Below are 20651 nucleotides of genomic sequence, written 5' to 3'. Positions count from 1 at the left end.
CTCAGATGGTTCGGACATGTAATGAGGAGAAGCCCAGATGCTCCAGTGAGGAGGTGTGAGCGACTGGTTGTGGAGGGCAGGAGAAGAGGTAGAGGGCGGCATAAAAAGTATTAGGGAGAAGTGATCAGGCAGGATATGACGAGACTTCAGATTTCCGAGGACATGACACTTGATAGAAATTTGTGGAGGTCGAGTATTACAGTTGTAGGCTAGGAGCTAGTTGAGTCTTGCGTTACTTTGTTCCATTGTGAGCCTAGTCTGGTAAGGTTTTAATCGAAAATTACTAGGGGCATTGTCGTGTCTTAATATTTCCTCTTTTCGGTGCTAGATCTATTTACTAGCCATCATTTCTGCCTTGTATTTTTCTTATGCATTTTAGGTTCCTATTTTTCCTATGATCTCTATGGTGAAACTAATATTCTCCCCTTTTGTTTTTCTTGTTTTTCTTATTATCTTGAGCCGAGGGTCTTTCGGAAACAGCCTCTCTACCCCTTTGGAGTAGGGGTAAGGTCTGCGTACATACTACCCTCCCCATACCCCACTTGTGAGATTTTCCTGGGTTGTTGTTGTTGTTGTTGTTGTTGTTACTAAAAGCAAGTGCAAAAATGAAACTCCATTGTATTAATTACAGTCTAGTAGTATCACTTTAACTAAAATAAATTTGGTCCTAAATATTTATTACTTTAAAAAAATTAGGAAGTCATTAATTTCTATTTCACTTATGTCCTTATTACTCATAAAAAGATATATATGTACTTACTATTTTACTGAAGATATATAAGGATATTAGTTAAATATTTTTACAATTAATGGTATCACATAATTTTCTTAATAAATATTTCAAAAGCTTAAGGAACATACAAGACTTAAAAGTAATATAATCTATTGTAAGTACTTATGTTAAAGCTTTAGCTATTGCTTATTTGTTTTCTTTATATGGCACTGATATTATTTAATGAATCAATTAATTTTGTTCATATTTCTAAAATATTCTTATTAAATTTAAAAGTACCTGCAATTTGTAATACTTTTATGTAGTTGTTAAATGTCTAAATTTTATGTTAAGAAAATTAAGAAACTAATGAGACACCAAAACTAAAAGGGGTTGACCTCACGTTCCAGGAAATAATGTAAAAATAGCATGGTCTAGCCAGTTTTCGGATTGGTCATTCAAAAATAGCCAGTGTTTGTCAAATTATTAAAAAATAGCCACTATTTTGCTGTAACAGAGATCGGTCCAGCATAATATACTGGAGTTCGGTGCACCTGTGTATGAACTTCCAGCATATTATGCTGGACCGGTATACTTTGCTGGCTCAAGTATAATATACTAAAGCCTGGAGCACCGATGCTCCAAACTCCAGTATATTATGTTAGACCGGTATAATATACTAGAACTCCTGTATATTATGCTGGAGTATTTTTCTGGATTTTGAATGACATTTTCGTTCAGATTCATCTTTACATGAAAAATGGCTAAATTTCGATTACCTTTGAAATTGTGGCTATTTTTGAATGGCCACTTGTCAATCTGACTATTTTTAATGGAATTTTTACCTATCTATACCATATATCAAACTTTATTACCAAAAATGTTCATAATTTATTATTTACCCGTGTAGTCCACACTTTTACTACAAATTATATACCAATCCAAAAATAGGTAGATTTTGCCATAAAAAACGCGCTAAAATGAAGGCACCAGATCTGCATGTGATTCTGTCAACATCAAATTCGAATTGCTGCGTAATTCTCTCCTTCCTCAACGGAAAGAGATCTCTATTCTCTCACTCAACTACAATTCTCAAAAAACGCAAGCTACTGAAGCTCCAGTAATCAAACGGAAAGGAGATTTCTGTTCTTCATCTTCATCTTCATCTTCATTTGTTCTTCCATATATTTTCCACCATTGATAGCCATTAAAAAGCTTGAAAGCTTTGAATTCAAATTTGGGTTTTCAAAAATCATTATTTGTTTGGATTGAGTGTTGTTGTAAATAATTCGGAATATGTTTAGGAGTTTATATCTCAATTTTGAGGGGTTTTGGTGAAGATTAGACTTGGTTTTGACTGAATTTTAGATTGAAACTCGAAGAAGAAGAAGAAGACGTATTTCCAGAAATTGTAGATAAATTGTAGTTAAATTGTAGAATTGTAGATATATTGTAGATAAATTGTAGATGAATTGTAGATTGGGAAGACTAAAACTTCTACAAATCTTCTACAATTATGTTAAAAATGCCAATTATGCTACAATTGAAATGAGAATTTGGATATTAAAATTCAATGTATCTATTTTGTAGATATATTGTAGATAAATTGTAGATTATTTGTATTCTGATTGTAGATGCATTATTTTTTGTTTTCACAAATCCAAAACGACTAAAACTTCTACAAAATCTTCTGCAAAAAACAGTCTACAATTTATCTACAATTTTTCTAATTTGACTACAAAATATCTACAAATTCTGGAAATATGTCTTCTTCTTCTTCTTCTTCTTCGAATTCAATCGACTGTGTTAACCAGTAACCTTCAACCACTGCCAAAAAAAAAGAGGTCAAAGAATTTCGAGCTCTCTGCCATTATTATTTCCAGTGGGAATTCAAGCGGTTGGATCAAAGAATTTAAAATTTTCTTGTGAATCTGAAAATATGATATTCTTCGACGGTGGTGGGCAGTTGGGGATGATCAACGAGAGGAAACATAGGAGCATCGTGAGTTGTGTGTGTGTTGTGAACAGTTGAGATGAAAGGAAAGAGAAAGTGGGAAGATACAGTCCTGTAATTATGCCTAATATAAATGAACCCTTAATTATATCCCTAATTTGAATTATGGTATAGAAATGGTAATTTAGTATGCTTAAATATAATAAACACAAACCTTAAACATTAATGGTAATAAAGTTTGATATATGGTATAGATAGATAAAAATCCCTTTTTTAATTTCTCACGGAAATAATACTTACAGCCCAAATACTAATAATAGTCGGAAACAAAAAAAAAAAAAAAAAAAAGAAGAAGAAAAGAGGAAAATCTCCAATGAGTTTCATCGGAGCCCTTTCTCTTTCTCTTTCGCAAACAACTCTTTATAAAAACCGTTTGCTGACTACCGCCAAGCGATTCCTCTCTTCTCTCTCTAAAAAAATAAATAAATCCAATTTCTCTCTCTAAAACTACAGACACACACACTTACTACATATATTCCTTGAAGTTGGTCTTCCTACTATTCGTGAAGTTTCTTCAAATTCACCACCAGGTATGATCTTTATGTTGATTGTTCTTTTCTTGTAATTTAATTTTGTGCCAACGAGGTGGATATATGTATGTATCTGCATTGGTGTTTGAGCTTTGATTTTAGGGATTTTGATGCACTGCTAAATGTTAGCTGTTTAGGGTTTTTTTTCTTTTATCTACTCTTTCGCTTTTGGAATTTTCTGGCAGAAAACGGGACGCCGTTACTTTTTCAGTTTTCGCTGTGCAGACATATGTTATCTGTGTCTTGCATTAAAGCTGCAGTTTGAAAACTAAGCATTTATTTGGTTTTTCTTGTGTTGCGGTTTTTCTAGCTCAATGCAGCAAGTGATCATCCTCTCTTCCATACAAGTAGTGGGTAACTCTGCCACCTATGGCGGAGCCATAGTCAAGGAAGGAGGTTCGATTGAATCCCAAAGTAGTACTGCACAAATAGAGTAAACTGCACAAATAGAGTATAATTTTTTTTTCCATTTTCATATTTATATGAGCTTTTGTATCCTCTTGACATAAGGAAGGTAGTTCACTGATTGCTTTAGTCGCAAATGTTTTCTAATCCGCTTGTCAAAATTTCTGGCTCCATTACTATCTGCCATCAAGGCTTAGGTAGATAGGAAGAAATCACCCAGTTTATATGACTCTGCCAGGATTTAAACCCTGGTATTCCCTAGTCTTAATCCCAGCTCTATCCATTGTTACGCACCAAAATATGTGTAGAACAAAATAAAAGTTTAAATTGTACTTATTGTGCTTGTTTGGAATGTTTCAGCAGTAAATTAGGTTAAGTGGGTTATGGAAAGAGTTGGGCTGCATAATCTTAATTAATCTTTAGCAGATTTGAAAATATTCGGTCATGTACTGTTTAATTGATAAAACTCCCTTAAGCACGTGGATGCACAGGGCTCATTGGATAATCCAGAATAATATTTCATTTAGGTCCCTCCAAGCTAGTGACACAAACCAAAGTACGGTTTTACATCAAACTCCACGAGATTTAACCAACTATCTATTCAATAGGGCAACATACTTTCTGGGCCAAAAGTATAAATGTAGCTAAAGGAAGCTCTTTACTCCACGAGATTTAACCAACTATCTATTCAATAGGGCAACATACTTTCTGGGCCAAAAGTATAAATGTAGCTAAAGGAAGCTCTTTACTTTCCACAAGGAGTTTTTTACACCTTAAAAAAATTCTCTTACTTCTTTCTCCTTTATCAATCAAAACCTGCAAACATGAGCAATCTTCCACAACTCTTCTCTTTCTGACCTCCGACTGCTTGTCATCCAACTTGCCATGACATCCACCACTGCAAGGTGGCAGTCATGACATATTAAACATGGAATAGACCCATAACTCTGTTGCAAAAAAGCAATGTAGTAGTAGGTTAATGTTCCCTTCCTTCTCATGCCTGGTAGTTTGTTAAGCTCCAATAGACTTCAGAGCTATGTTTTCTGACATCTTTGTTTATGGTGATCAGTTTTTTGTCCATGTTATAGCATTTCCCCCCTAATTAATGTGTGGGGAATTGCTCTCTAATTCCCGCCTTTTTCTGTATTTATTTGCTTCATTGTTTGTTTGATGAAGATTATGCATTTTCTGATTAAAATAACTACTATTTGCTCTTACAGATTACTGCAACGAATTTCTGAGACAGGTATCTTTACATGGCAGTTAGTTCTTGTGCTGGTATAAGGAATTTTCGTTGAGGCCTATGCTTTCTTTGAACGTTGCTGTTAAACTGTTGATATGGCTTCTCAGATATCAATAGGAGACGATGTCTGCGAGTTCGGGCAGAGTTCATCTGCCATGAATCCCAATTGCACGACCGGAAACTTATCTGTCTCTTTGCAATCATCTCAATCCTTTGAGATAAAAGATGATGATGTGCCTCAGAGAATGGTTGCACTTGATGTTTCAGAAACTGATGTTCTTGTGAATGCTTTTGACTCAATTAGCATAACTGAGGCGTTGCCCCGTAAGATGGATGATAAAAGCAAAGATACTGTAAAAACTGATAATGCCTCTGAAAGTGAATGCCCTGTCAATGTATGTATTGCCCCTCGGAGAAGGAGTGGGCGCAACATCAAGTTAAGCCAGAATCTGGCTACAGTACCAGCAACAAGTGGCAGGAGAATAGCCAATAAAAAGGCATCCATAGATCTTAGTTCCTTGCAGATTACAAGAAAGAGAAGAAGCTATTTCAGTAAACAAGCTCGTTCTTCAGTTTGGGGTTTGCTAGAAAATATGGTGCAATCTTTTGAACATAATATCAGGCTTGAGATAACTTCGGGGGAGCAGAAAAATATAAGAACAGCAACTAAGGGTAGTAGGCGAAATGAGAAGCATGGTGAGAATCAGATTGATCGAAAGTCACGGAAATCGAAGGGTAAACGCTTCATACCAACTGGACCTATCTCCTTGAAGGTTAAATTTGGTCACCGTTGCCTGATGGATGTTATTCCTCTTATTGATAACGATACTAACAAAAATTGTACTACTGGAGAAGAACTGAAAAAACTGCCTAAAATTGCCAGCAAAGTTGATGATAGGTTGGAGGAGGAGTTGCTAGATATGCAGCTCCATGGTTGCAATGGAAATTTGCATAATGACTATGTTTCTTTATCAGATGGATGCCAACCTGGAAAGAACGCAGTTCAAGATACAGATGCTAAGACTTTAGTTTGCCATGATGGGTCACTTTCCCAGGAGGGAGAATCGATCGGTAACAGGTTTTCAGATCCAGGAACTTCACCTGATTCAGAAGTCATCAACCTGATTCCTGATACTCCAGTCAATGTTCCAGAGGACTTGCACGATTTGACTTTGTCTAAGCCATGTGCTGCTCCTGGGGATGCTCCAATTTTGATGCATGAGAAGATCAGCAAAAAAGAAAGGAAAATATATATGCTCCCAAAGGTTTCCAACTGTGGTGTGAAAGATTTGCTTAGTCCAGAAAGTATGAGCAATGAACAAGTATTCTGGAATCTCATGCAGGGAGAAAAACAAAGGGATGGTTCTTGTTGTTGTGATACTTCTGTTTTAACTACAGCTGGAAATGGAACGGGTAACATGTTCAGCAATGAGATATTTTCAGGAGAACTGTTACATTGTTCAGGATTGTCAGGCTTGGGAATCTCCTGTGCTTCCTCAAAGCTGGAAAGTGATCTAGAGGGCAATCATTGTTCTAGTCTTGGCACTGAGTCTCCGGAGTCAGGGTTGTCAGAGAAACTGGTATCCTCTCCTGATGAGCGAAAAGTTTCTAAAGTGGGAAGACCAAAGGTATCAGGAAAGAGAAGGTCAGAAGTCCCAAAGCCGTCAAAAAGAAGAGGTTGTAAAAAGAAGGAGAACAAAGAAAAGGAAGACATTATGCATGAAGTGAAGCACAAAAGTGACCTTGCTAAGGGTTTATGTGAAGTGAGACAGCACCCTGGAACAGGTATTGTCGGATGATGCACATAATAGTATATTGAGCTTCTTAAATTCAATTTATGTAAGGCTAACCTAGGTAGATTGAAGTATTTTATGACTATATTAACTAATGTCGTAGAAAATGGAACACCATCTGGGCTTGGACAAATTGGCTCTGAAAAGAAAATTTTAGGTGGAGGCGTTTCGAACTTGGACATTCTGCCGACTGAGGTAGGCGAGCGTCTCTTGCCACCAAGAAATGCTTGGGTGCAGTGTGATGATTGCCATAAATGGAGGCGTATACCTTCCTTCCTTGCTGATCAAATAGAAGAAACAAACTGCAGATGGTATGTGCTATGCTCATCCAATCTCTGAATTACAAAAGTACCAATAGTATACTTTTATGTTTCCTGTTAGTTGACTGCATGTGCGTAGAAATTCAGCACTGTGAAAGGATTTGGTTTTCCTTTATTTTGACAGCTGAAGGAACAGCCTTTTCTTGGTGGACTATGGCTAGATCTCTCTTCCTCTTTATGCTTCTCTTCGTGTGTGTGTGTGTGCTTTCATATGCGTATTTATGTGTTTATATGCATGCATTATATTTTCCTGCTGTAACTCAATAAAACTAGTAAGATGATCCTTGCAAGATATGCCTTCTTGGGATTTGCAATCCGTTGCTTCTGTGAGTCACCATAAAAGTCAGCCTCCCTTCTGTTATTAGATGCTAGGTGATTCTGTATGCTCTAAAACTAAGCATGCTCAGATTGAAAATGTTAATTAATTTTTTTGTTGTCTTAAGCACTAAGTCATCTACGTATTAGGTAATTTTTGTATTTTCTGTAATTTGTGGGGTTTACTTAGAGCACTGTAAAAGCGCTGGCACTCCTTCCTTTCCAGTTTATATGACACCCTTCTAAAAATTGACACTTCTCATTTTGTGACCCAAAATATTTAACACTCTTCTATTCTTACACAACTTTTAAGGATTCGAGTCCACTAATGTATTTCAATTCTAGACTTTGATGTGATGTTTTTCTCTGTTAAACTAACTTTTCATTTACCAACTTTAAGTTTTTACTCCACTATCACTAATGTAATATATACATCAAATCAGGGTTTTGGTTTCAGTGGTATCATTAGTACAACACGAGATGTGTGATAGGCACCGCATCACGAGTAGGAAACCAGATGAACCAAATGTGCTACTTAGGTGTAGAAGGGTGGATCGATTAACCTTATAAAAAAAAAGAGGGTGGATCGATTATCCACCAAGTTTCAAAGCTGGAAACCACGGATTTCTCTGTTATCAATACACCCACACAATTGTATATAAATGTCTGTGTGTATATGTATCCCACACATGTATATGTCTGTATGTATATGTATGTACACACACATCAAATTAAGATCTTAAACTTGTGCCAGTCAAATGGTGTCATACAAAATGGGACAAAGGGAATAATACTTTTGTATTAGCGTGAAGTATTAGAAAGAGAAAACTTTTCCATTTAATGAAAAAAATCAAGTTTTATGGGGCAGATAAGAAAGAAACATAGATCATTTCCTTTGGAGCTGGTAGTAGTTTAATATGACTAACAGCTAAAAAAAATTTAAATATGACTAACAGCCATTGCTTTGCAATTTCCCCGAGGACCCTGACAATAGTTTGTGTGTAGTCTTATTATCTAGGCCAAGTGAGGTTTCTTGCTTTATTGGTGTACATGAGCACTCAGATAGCTAAACATTTTAGTTGTTGGTCTACGAAATGAACTTTCTTTTTGTGGAATTCACCTTGTCCTCTCAGAAACAAAAGTTTTAAAAGGAAAAAGTGACATATCATTCGTCGTGAGAACTAGTCCATGGGAAGTGGGGCTTATCTTCTTCTTTTTATTTTGATAAATGACACTGCCATTCCAATTTTGTATATGCGAAGTATTTAAGGTTTTGTTGTACGAAATTCAGATTCTTAAAAGAAATTCATTTTGTGCATCTTATTCATGAATAGCTGATTATATCCTCCTATTAGATGTGTGAAGTGAAATCCTGATGAAGGTGCATCGTACTCATTACTTGTTTTAATTGATCAAATTGTGACGACCAAAACTATCTCCGAGATAAGTTGCCACACAATGAAAGGTTTAGCATTTGAGATCATTGTAAGTGGTGACGTGCTATATTTCTGAATACAAAATCCTGAAGTGGCATTGCTTATTCCATTCTTTATGCCCAAATTAGGCAACTTATTGTGTTTATTGTGTCTTTCATATTGTTCTTTCTCTTGTTTATTGGCTTAATTTTTTGATAAGGTAACTAATTTTGTAAATAATGGATCTCCCGTCTCTTGTTTATTGACTAGTAAAAAGTTCTAATTTGAGTGCGTCCAAAATTCTTCCCATATCTGGCTGTTTGGTGTCGGAACGCTCAGGTGTTGGTTTGGGTTTGATATTTGCTTCTGCAAAACTAAGTGGGTCTATTAAAACTAAGCATCAGATGACTGTTGCTTTTTCACACCCCGGGTGTGTGTGTGTGTGTGATAATCTCGATTTAGTATTTGAGGTGTCAGTAATTGAGATGGAAACTCTTGTGATTTTGGAAGCATAATGTGTTTTTTTTTGGTTTACAAGAGTTTTGATGGCTTACAGTTCTTCTATCAATGTTAAAGGACTTGTATGGATAATCTGGATAAAGCTTTTGCCGATTGCTCATTTCCCCAAGAGAAGTCAAATTCAGAAATTAATGCTGAGCTGGAAATATCAGATGAGGAAGATGTTTCTCGTGTGCACTTGAGTTCGAATGGATCAGGACAGAAAAATTCACTTGGTATCTACTGATTGTTGTTATGAAATGGCGCTGGTATTGTCTTTGGGTACATGTTCTCGGGGTAGACTTGCACTAATCTGATTATTTTCCTTCTTTATGTTTGTTACAGTGGCCCATCAATCATCTTGGTCTCGGATCAAGTCAAACATGTTTTTGCATCGCAACCGCAAAAATCAAACTGTTGATGAGGTAGATGCCTGATCTAGTCTGCATTATTGCCTTATATACACTGTGGCGTACATCTTCAAGAATAAAAAGAAGAGGAGGATAAAGGCCTTAGGATTGCTGTGGTTTTAGACAATAAATCTAAAATTCATTAGCAAAAAAAAGCTTCTAAAAGTTTGGTCACCTGATTTTCTCGTTTACTGAAAATAAACTTGTTGCTTATTCTTGATTGAAGGCTTTTGCCATAAAAAATGAAATTTCACTCGAAGAAGTTGATTCATAAATAAAATCACATTTTCGGTGTTGGTTACAATGAGACATTCAGGTGCATCCCGTGGAAGAAATGCCGTGTTTGAGTAACTCGTGGTTCCTTTAGACAACTAATTGGTGTTTTTACTTTGAATCTTTCTTGTTGTAAATCTATTGGTGATTTGCCCTATCCACCATGGTTTCAATGTCCATGAGCTGACATTTTCAACCTGGCTGTGACACTAAGTGGATATATTATTTATGTGAAGTAGATTTTTGCGGTAAAATGAAAGGAAATCATTGTTTGTTGAGAAGGAAGGAAATCATTGTTTGTTGAGAAGGAAGGAAATCGTTGTTTGTTGAGAAGGAAGGAAATTGTTGTTTGTTGAGAAGGAAGGATCATCTGGTTCTTTTGGGGTTCCCTTCAATGATGTTTTTAGAAGGGTCATTCTGATGATAAAAAGCCTACATGTTCTCCATTAATAGTTAGAGCAGTAAATTAACTTCTAAAACAAAAAAAACCGACTTTATTTTTTAACCAAGAAATCTGTCTGGAACTGATCCTTTGGGCCAACCGCAGCCTTCGTAACTCGGGTATGATGGGCCCATTCCTCTATTCTTCTCCTATTAAATACCCGAGTTAGTTCGCTTGGCGCAGAGCTTGAACCTGCAACCTAGACACAAGTCCCTCAACCTTTGCCAATTGAGCTAACCCCTGGGAAGAAATGGACTTATGTTATGTTAAGTTGTTAACTAAAGCATTTTTAGATGGGTGAAGTAAATATATTTTAATTTTTAAGTCTTAAAGGAAAAGTAAATTTATTTTAAACTCTTAATTGATATAAGCTCGATTTTGAGGAGAATGAAGATTCTTCAGAAATTTTTAAAGCAGCAATTCGTTTGTAGAATTAGATATCAAATGATATATGCAATGTTTACGAGATGCAAACCTTCCCATGGCTGGTGCTATGTTGGGCTAACATCTCGTAAGTGTCCCTTCCGTTGTCCCTACTTATTTCTTTGTGAACTGCTGCTTCTTCAAGTATTTCCGTGTTCATCTACAATCAACTTATGATTTCTAATGTGCTTGAGGTAACAGAAACTTAATTTACTTCCTTCAGTAACTTCTACTTCCTTTGTTGTCCTTCCCTGTTAGATCATGGTCTGCCATTGCAAGCCACCTTCAGATGGTCGAATGGGCTGTGGAGATGGATGCCTGAACCGGATGCTCAATATAGAGTGCGTTAAAGGGACTTGTCCTTGTGGAGAATTCTGTTCAAATCAACAGGTTCTTGAACTTGCAAAGGGTTACTTTTTCTTGTATATTGCTTCTACTATGCAGATTGTATCATCTCTATCATATACTGCTTGCAGTTCCAGAAACGCAATTATGCTAAACTGAAGTGCTTTAAATGTGGAAAGAAGGGTTATGGCCTGCAGCTGCTTGAAGATGTATATGAAGGGCAGTTTCTTATTGAATACGTCGGGGAGGTGAGATTTCTTCTCTACAAAGTTTGGACGAAGTTGTGGGAGTTAGGGGAAGTGGACTGTGGACGGAATGCTTGGAACCACAGACATTTTTTTCCTACATTAACCTAAATAATACCAAAACTTTATTCTGTTTATCCCAATCCTACCACTGGGCGGGTATGTTCTACGAAAAGAGACTGAAAGTTAGGAGATGACCTTGCTAGTAGTAACTAATATTTTTTTTTGGAAAATCACCAACTTGAGGTGGAAAACCCATAGGCATCAAATTTACATCAAAACCCATTTGCCTAGAAAACAACAGTACCCTGATTTTCCTTCAGAGAACAGAACACCTTTGCTCCCTTTTACACTATTTCATTTCTATAAACTTACCTCAAAACTATACTTTTGGACTTTCTAGTATCATAAGTCACTCCAAATTTCAATTCTTTTGGTTCAAGTTATGCTTTTGGGCTTTCTTTAGAATCTCTTTATCATTAAGTTCCTGCTAGTGTCTGTTGATTGTCATATTAGGCTCATGCTTCTTGCTTTATTTAATCACAATATCCTCAACACTTTCCCGCCCTCCTTAAGATGCTACCTCTCAGTGTCTGTGGCTAATTGCTTGTCTCATTTGTGTCAACTCAGATCTTTGTGGCCAGGCATGCCCCTTCACAGCTGTTGGTGATTAATGCCACAATAATGCTTTATTCCTACTCCTGTGCTGCTGTTCCCAAATTCTTTTAGTTCCTTGAGAGTTGAGAATCATCTTCCGATTTCCCATTCATTTTGCACATCCTTCGCTGTAGTCAGCTTTGTACTGTTCTTTTTGTTTTGGTGTCTTTCCAGTTATAAGGACACCTTTAAACAATCTGCCTTCATCCCTGAGATATTATGGCTCTTTTTGAATTCTGATTTGAACCTATCAAACTCTGCTACACTATTGTATTCAAAAAGAGAAAGGATAATGTAACCAAGAGGTCACCAACTTAATTTTCCTCTGTTTGCTGATAATTTTTGGCGTTATTACCTACTTGACTCAACTGTAGTTCGAACAGTGTTGCATTATTGTGACCCAAGAATTCTCTGAACTTCCTACCATTGAACTCCAATAATATATGATTCAAGGAGCATTTTAGAGACTGAGTCTTTAACTGTTTCTGGCTATTTCCCTACCTATCTATCTTGCCCATAATTTATCTTTGAGGGCTGGTTGGGACATATTTCACTTCTTGACTCTTGTTTAGGCCATCTGTCTACAACTCAGAAAGTTCCTCATAACTTCTTCTCCCGGATTGACTATCCATATTTGGATATGAGGCTTTCCTCTTCCACTTATTCTATGGCCTTCCTGTCTTGATATACAATTAGTTTACATCAACCCGTACTTATTTGCATTTTTGCAGTTGCTCACACTACTCAGCTTTCCTGAGTTTTTGACCAATAGTCCCTTATCTTTGGGGGTAGGTCTATTTTGGTCCCTCAAATATAATGCTGAGCATATTTAGTCCCTTAAGTATGCTAAATGGAGCACCTTTAGTCTCATTAACACAATGTGTTCAAAAACTAACAGTGTTACCCAACTCTAATTCATGAAGCAAATATTCTTCTCTGAAGCAAAACGTTTCTTCTCCTTTTATTGGATAACGCAAATTATCACTTTAATTCCTCATTTTTAGATAATGTCTTCTAAAATTTTGACATTGAAAATATCCCCTTCTGTGGCAGTTTTCAGTGAGAAAATGATACTGTATAACCGCTGTAAAAATAATCGCCGAAAAAATGATATAATTTGTATATTTTTTGTATATATATTACACACACACTTACATTTTGTATGTTAATATACAAAAATTATACAAGTTTTATATACTTTTTCGGTTACCAGATGTAAATAGTTTTTGGCGCGGGCTAAGAGTGATAATACAACCTGGTTATTCGTTTGCTTCAATAATATGCCTAGAAGTGATCCTGGCAGCTCTATTTTTTTTCTTCAAATTATAACTTTTCTTTCTGGAAAAATCAACCAAAATTTTTAAAAGTAAAAGTTTCAACGTTAAAATCTTAAATTTATCAGCTCTGTACTATTAGAGGGTGTTGGTTTATAACATATTTTCGATAAGTTAAAAAGACGGTGAGTGCTGAAACCAACCCCGAAAAGGGAACGACTTTTTTCTTTTACTGTTGATCTTCTTCTTACAGTGTCACATGCGTAACACGAGATAGTGCTGTTAGTTTTTGAACACATTGTGTCAGTGAGACTAAAGGTGCTCCACTTTAGCATAGTTAAGGGACTAAATATGCTCAGGGTTATATTTGAGGGACCAAAATAGACCTACCCTCAAAGATAAGGGACAATATTGGCCAAAAACTCCAGCTTTCCTCATCAAACTTGGTGCCAGCATAGCTCATTCAGAAATTTATTTTATTTGTTATGGTAAGCCTCACTTCCGAACCGCCCTTCTCAGGAGTTACATAGTGGCTTTTCCCACTTTGCTCCCTTGTTACTTGAACTTCCAAACATCATGGTTTGAGATGGAGGGCCCTTTCCGGGACACCTCATTCAGGAATAATGTAAACCATTAATTCCCTCTCTGCTATGAATATGCTATGAATATTTATTGGTATTCTGGTACTCGTAGGTTGTCTATTCTTTCGTTGAAGAAGGAATATATCCTACCATTGTTCGCTTTCTAATAGATTCCATCTCTCTTATCCTTCCCTCATCACCACAATGGCTTGCTCCAACTATGAATCTCTCTTTAAAATCTTTTCAGTTAAACATATCACATACCGTTTGGAAGAAGTAAAACCTCTATCGGTTGATGCATTTCCTTTAGTTCGAATGTCCAATTGTCTATTTGAGCTATTTGTTATGGTAAGCCTCACTTCCTAACCGCCCTTCCCAAGAGTTACATAGTGGCCTTTCCCACTTTGCACACTAGTTACTTGAACTTCCCATCAGGATACCTCATTCAGAAATCATGTAAACCATTAATTCTCTCTCTGCTATGGATATTTATTGGTATGCTGGTACTCGTAGGTTGTCTATTCTTTCCTTGAAGAAGGAATATCTCCTACCATTTTTTTGATGACTAGGAATACCTCCTACCATTGTTCGCTTTCTAATAGATTCCTTCTCTCTTATCCTTCTCTCATCACCACAATGGCTTGCTCCAACTTTGAATCTCTTTTAAAAATCTTTTCAGTTAAACATAACACATACCGTTAGAAAGAACTTAAACCTCTATTGTTGATGCATTTCCTTTTGTTCAAATGTCCAATTGTGTATTTAAGCTACTTGCTCTTGATGCAACACCTTACACCTTCATCTTGCGTATGGCGACTTTATCACTTCCATGGGAGCCAATTAGACCTGGTTTTGAGGTGAATTTATCAGAAGTATGTTAAAAATCAATAGACCCTTGTGGTACGGCCCTTCCCCGGACCTCACGCATAGCGGGAGCTTAGTGCACCGGGCTGCCCTTTTTTTTTCTATGTTAAAAATAAAAAAGAAAAGTAGTAGAGAATGCCTGACATAGGTGTAAGCTTGATCCAAATTCACGTCATTTTACCATTAGTGCCATTGATCCTTGTTTTATTTTCATCAAAAGATTGTCTAGAAATTTGTCATTTGATTTCTACAGGTTTCCTCTTCATGCGTATGACATGTATTTATGCATGATTTGCGTTGGCATTACTGAAATATTTTAGCCTTAAATTTTAAAATTTCATAGGTGCTGGATATGCATGCTTACGAGGCACGGCAAAAAGAGTACGCATTGAAGGGTCATAAGCATTTTTATTTCATGACACTTAACGGCAGTGAGGTATTACAGTTTTCCTTGATATGTCTAATTAATAGATATTAAGCTCCATCTTAATGTTAGGTATTTGATGTAGACAGATTTATAATAAGAAGGAGATGAATGTTTGGTATGTGTATCTATTTTAAACTGCTATCATTCTGCAGTCGATAATCCAATTTTGTAATGACTCGGTGTATGTTATGGACTCTTTAATCTTTCTGTTTTCTCTCACCTTGTTGGGTAATGTCCTTTTTATGCCTCATTTTCAGGTAATTGATGCATGTGCTAAGGGTAATTTGGGCCGTTTTATCAACCATAGCTGTGACCCTAATTGTCGTACCGAAAAGGTAAATGTGCTAGGCAACTGCACTTCGCATTTACTTCAAAAAATTCCCATTCCAATTCAATTGAATTTACTAAAAATTGAATCTTTTTTACTGAGGAATTTGTGCACAGAGAAGAAATTCCGTATCCTTTCATTATACTTTGCCCATTTCATGTTATTGTGTAGCTTGTCTTCTCCCTTGAGATTTTGTTACCCTTTCATTGTAATTTTGTGGCCTTGAATTCGGAGTCTCTTTTGCTTTTTTAAATTGTATTAGTTTATTAGTTCCCTGAACAATGTACATATTCAGCAATTATTGCTTACTCAAGAAATTTTCAATTACGTATAATAATAGTTTCTTAGTCATGGTAAAGATCAGAAGGCTGTTGCGCTTGCTTTGGCTTTAAAACTATTGTGATCTTTTTGGGCACAAATGGATCATAGATCAGGTTTATATGTCAGAGGTAGTGAATATGGTGCATGAAATGCTGACATGGCAGAGGAGTGAGATGAGACGGATGAATTTCGGAAAGCATTGCGTCATCATGACTTTACTCTTCTTCACAGTAGGAAATACACTAGAAGCTGCTAGATGATAAAATGTACTCTAATCTGAACCCTTTCATATGAGATAGTTTGGATTCTGAGGTCAAATTATCAGTTTTGTTGTGAATTCCTTCAACTTTAAAAATGAACGTGATCAATCAAAAACTAAATAAAATTGTATCTGCTACAATCTTTAGATTTTTGAAATATTTAGATATCCATTCAAATGTCTAATTTGCAACTTAAATCTGGACGAAGGGAGGGTACGATTGCATTCTTTCAAAAGTCTAGTTTTCCACATAAATTGAGACAAAGATAGGACATGATTACGTTCTTTCAAAAGTCTAGTTTGCCACATAAATTGGACAAGGTAGGGCACGTTATATTCTTTGTCGAAGGATTTTGATTAGTCATTCTATGTTAACCCCAAATTTTGTGATTGTTTCGCTCCTTTTTTTTAGTAAGGAAGTTTCGCTCCTTTTATTTGTTGTAACTCAAAACTCATGGCCAGTTTATTCCATCATATTCCTCTTGCTTTTTTTGTGGTTTGCCTCAAGATGTAAACTCTCCTTTAAGCGGAATTTGATTCTCATGGCAATTCAGAACATTTTGGACACCATGTGGTATGCTGCTCTACAAGTTAATTGCAGCTACATTTTTCCTTATAGGATCTCAAATTCAACAAGAAGTAATCTTTAACTCAATGTTTGGGCTCACTTCTTCAAAAGTACACCTACCTCTGGCTTTTTCACTGATAAAAAATGGAAGTTGTGATGAACGGTTTCAATGAAGTGCAGCTGCTTATTGCCTTAAAACATTATAAATAGTTACTGCAGCTTAGTTGTTTGCCCAATAATGTATACAAGTGATCAGAAGTGTTGAATTGGTTCTTTTGTGGACTCAATATGTATTGAAAGTCCTAGATATGGTCACAGCTCTGTCTTAGGTAAGGCTAAATTATTGAAGTAAAAGTGCCGTCACTTGCAAACTACATAACAAAGATAAGTTTTAAGCCTGACGCAATCATCTTTATGTTGGGGTTGAATTAGAAAATTTGCAAGATTTTCTCAGTTAGTGTTATCTTACCTTGGTCGTTGGTCACTGTATTATCTGAGAATATGACCGTTTTCTTTTATTGTTTTAGGAAAGCTATCTATGTCCACCCAATTATCGGTTTTGATTTTGCATCTAGAAATAGGAAGTAGCTTCATCGCTTATAGATGCACCTAAACCTGTGCATCAAGATCCCTTGTTCATTGGGCTAAAATCACACCGAGCTCCCCCCTTCCTCTCCCACCAATTATTTTCAGCAGAAAATGCTTGATATAGTTTCACACCTAGTTCTCTCAACTTGTTTATATTGAGTGCATGCTTCAATGGTATTAATGTTGTGACACAACTTTCTTTCATTTGTTGAATAGTGGATGGTGAATGGCGAGGTCTGCATTGGACTCTTTGCTTTAAGGGACATTAAGAAGGTAAAGTCTTTTTTCTTATTGTAGTCCATATTACTTAGTTTTGACTATGTTGATATTTTCTTAAATGCTCTGCACATAGCAAAAAAATGTGTCCTCTATACCCCTTACTAAGTTCCAGTCTTATGTACAGCCAACAATTATACAAGTAGTTCTGAGCTCTTTAATACCTAATAAGTTGTAAACATCAGCATAACATATAGCGAAAATTGTAACTGGTTTTTGTTGCAATCATCAAATCATGAACTGTGATAAGTACTTCGGTGGTTGCTGCTAGTGATTTCAAAATTATGGAGGTGAGGTTGGGGCTGCTATGATCTGACCTTAGTGCTGGCTAGCATGTGCTACTACATGGCATACATTATGCCAAAAGAGAGATGTAAACAATACACACTCACAACTACTCTCTGGGCTGAAAAACAAAATGTTGTGTATATGTGTCTCTTTCGTTTTGTTCCTTGTCTTATTTTTGTGAATTAAGAATTTAATTTTGGGAGGATTTTTTTGCGTTTGATGTGAGAGAATTGATTTTTATTCTTTTTGGAAACTAGCAAATCAAAACAACAAAACATATTTGAACAAAACAATTGCTTTTTCAAAAGCAATTTCTTTTTTGTTCTTAATGTCAAACATGCTTTAAAATGTGATGTGCTGATTAGAGATTCTTTTAGGGATTAACATTTGCTAGGTGAAGTGCAAATTTTGGAATTGTTAGAACCATTTTTAATGTTTAGGGAGGGTCTTTGCTATTGCTGTGGATCTTGTGTCCACTATCCAGTGGTGTGTATGGGTTGCACTCCCGGTGATTTATTTGATATGCCATATAGATGCTAAAATGCATAGAGTAAAAGAGTTTTCAAACTTGTAACATTAATTTTTCCTCACATAATTTGCTTATTGTCAGATCTGAAGAATTGCTTCAGGTCGTTAAGAGGGAACAGGTTCTCCATAATATCATTAAATGCATATATATCAAAAGAGTATTACTAAATACATAAATCGGATGGAACTTAAAGAACTTGCAAACTAGGCTCTGTTCAAAGTGTAAATTAAATGCAGAAAAGTTACTGGACCTCAACAACTTCTAGGATATTCCTCAACAATAATAAAAAAATTCTAGGACATGCTTTCAGTTTCAAGATTTGCTTCCTGCTTTTTATTGTGGACTGCAATCAAGGTTTACTTCCCCTTTTTATCGTGGATTGCAATAATTTATTTGGTGTCCAGCTCTTCAGTCTACTGTAGAATCTGTAAGCTGCCTGTATGACTATTGAATGGAATCAATTCTTGGCTTAATAGATCACTGTGCTTTGGATCCTATTATCAGGGCGAAGAGGTGACATTTGACTACAATTATGTCCGAGTCTTCGGGGCTGCAGTTAAAAAGTGTGTCTGTGGCTCACCTCATTGTCGGGGCTATATAGGTGGTGACCCGCTAAATGCAGAAGTGATTGTTCAGGATGATTCGGATGATGAGTATCCTGAACCTGTCATGCTGCATGGGGATGCTGACATGAATCATAAACAAGACAACAGTATATGTGCTACAAGTGCTATTAGTGTTGCTGAAATTAAAATTCAAGGGAAACCACCTAAAAACAGAAATACAATGGATGAATCTTTTGCTGGAAATCAGGATACTTCCCATCAAACACATATGAACAGTATCGTGGGTCTAGAAAATGTTAATTTGGGTAACTCCGTTGCTGTTGTTAGCTTGAATGCTAGAGAGGAAAGAGAAAACTTCCCTGACGGGTCTCCTGCATCATCTTTAAATGACGAAACATCTGTGGCACTGGAAGCCTCAGAGTGTATGTCTCATTCTTCTGTTCAACCTGTAGAGACTTCTTTGTCATTGAAGGATACATGTGAAACCATGTCCGGAGTGACAAAAGAGTGCTCAGTAGCTGGCGAAGTATCAAAGAACTCTTTCTCCTCCACTCAGGAATTTGAGGTAACTTCTCTTGATGCAGTGGTTAGCAAGTCCTTGAGAAAGTCAAAATCCAGCAATGGGCGAGAGACACATGATCCCTTAAAACCCTGTCCTTTTGTGAAAACTTCACGTGAATCATCTTTAGTGAAGAAGGTGAAACAGAGGAATAATGCTGTGAATTCCAGACCCCTGCCTGATGTGGACAGCATGTTGCAAGTTTCACAACCTAAATTCAAGAAACCACCGGATGGCTCCTTACATGGCCATTTTGAAGCAGGTATGTCATCGTTGTCATTTTGTGGAATCTGCAGAATTGTGGAGTACTTTTGCATTATCTTCTTTACCTGAATTTGCAGTTGAAGAGAAACTGAATGAGTTGCTGGATCATAATGGTGGAATAAGCAAACGCAAGGTGAGTAGTTAAAAGCTACAAGATATAATCTGCATTTCTTTCTTTTATTTCTTGCTTGGTGATTTGTGATTATTCATTGTGCTGGTTTGTGGGAATGCTCCCCTCTTTTTTACCTTTCTTCTACTGCACTTTGGTGCAGCCTCTTTGGTGTTAATTCATCAAAAGGGAATAGGCCAAAACATTGGTGAAAGGGAGGGCTGGGAGTCCATACAGTGGGTGGTAGTAAGGGTTCATTGTTGGGCACATAATGTAGCCCCGGCTTAATAATGTTTCCATTTACATTTTCATGGTCCTATTTTGATCTTCTGAGGCAATTCCAGTTTCGTAACTCAGCCTTGACTTTAGTAACCTCTCCATTTAGATTTTAATCGTTCTACTATAATATTCTGAAGCATTCCTGTTTTTTTTTAACTTCTGCCATGTGTGTAAATGCGTGCATGCTGATTCCACGGCACTCCTACATTTTTCTTTCAGTTATTAGTTTTCTCTTTTCTTGGAGCAGGATGCGTCAAGGTGCTACTTGAAGCTCCTCCTTTTAACTGCTGCTTCAGGGGATGGCTGCAATGGTGAAGCTATCCAGAGGTAACAAATGGCTTGCCTCTTTCACTCTTTGTAGTGCTAGGAGTTGAATTCTTAGCTGCTGCTACTTCTTATTTATACAATTTTTAATTTGTGCATTTATTTGTTAGCAGTAACCGGGAACTTTCTATGATCCTTGATGCGATCTTGAAAACAAAGTCACGCACAGTTTTGATGGATATTATGAATAAGAATGGTAATAAATTG

The 20651-nt window shown here is 36.4% G+C and overlaps 1 protein-coding gene across 1 annotated transcript in view; it reads left to right on the top strand.

Annotated features, from left to right (window-relative positions):
• The first annotated feature begins 3125 nt into the window (after positions 1-3125).
• Positions 3126-20651, top strand: part of LOC107803852 (histone-lysine N-methyltransferase ASHH2) — a 28047-nt gene continuing 10521 nt past the window's right edge. The window contains 15 exon segments of the mRNA XM_016627645.2: positions 3126-3256; positions 3567-3652; positions 4882-6689; positions 6801-7008; positions 9324-9481; positions 9591-9670; positions 11052-11183; positions 11270-11386; positions 15103-15195; positions 15444-15521; positions 17467-17523; positions 18848-19730; positions 19810-19865; positions 20368-20447; positions 20558-20640. Of these exon segments, the coding sequence (XP_016483131.2) occupies positions 5000-6689; positions 6801-7008; positions 9324-9481; positions 9591-9670; positions 11052-11183; positions 11270-11386; positions 15103-15195; positions 15444-15521; positions 17467-17523; positions 18848-19730; positions 19810-19865; positions 20368-20447; positions 20558-20640 (3715 nt within the window). The 5' untranslated portion in view covers positions 3126-3256; positions 3567-3652; positions 4882-4999.

The sequence above is a fragment of the Nicotiana tabacum genome, chromosome 8, assembly GCF_000715075.1.
Source record: "Nicotiana tabacum cultivar K326 chromosome 8, ASM71507v2, whole genome shotgun sequence".
NCBI classification, from domain to species: domain Eukaryota; kingdom Viridiplantae; phylum Streptophyta; class Magnoliopsida; order Solanales; family Solanaceae; genus Nicotiana; species Nicotiana tabacum.
Note: the sequence above shows the minus strand (reverse complement) of the source record. Positions and strands in the feature narration are given on the sequence as shown.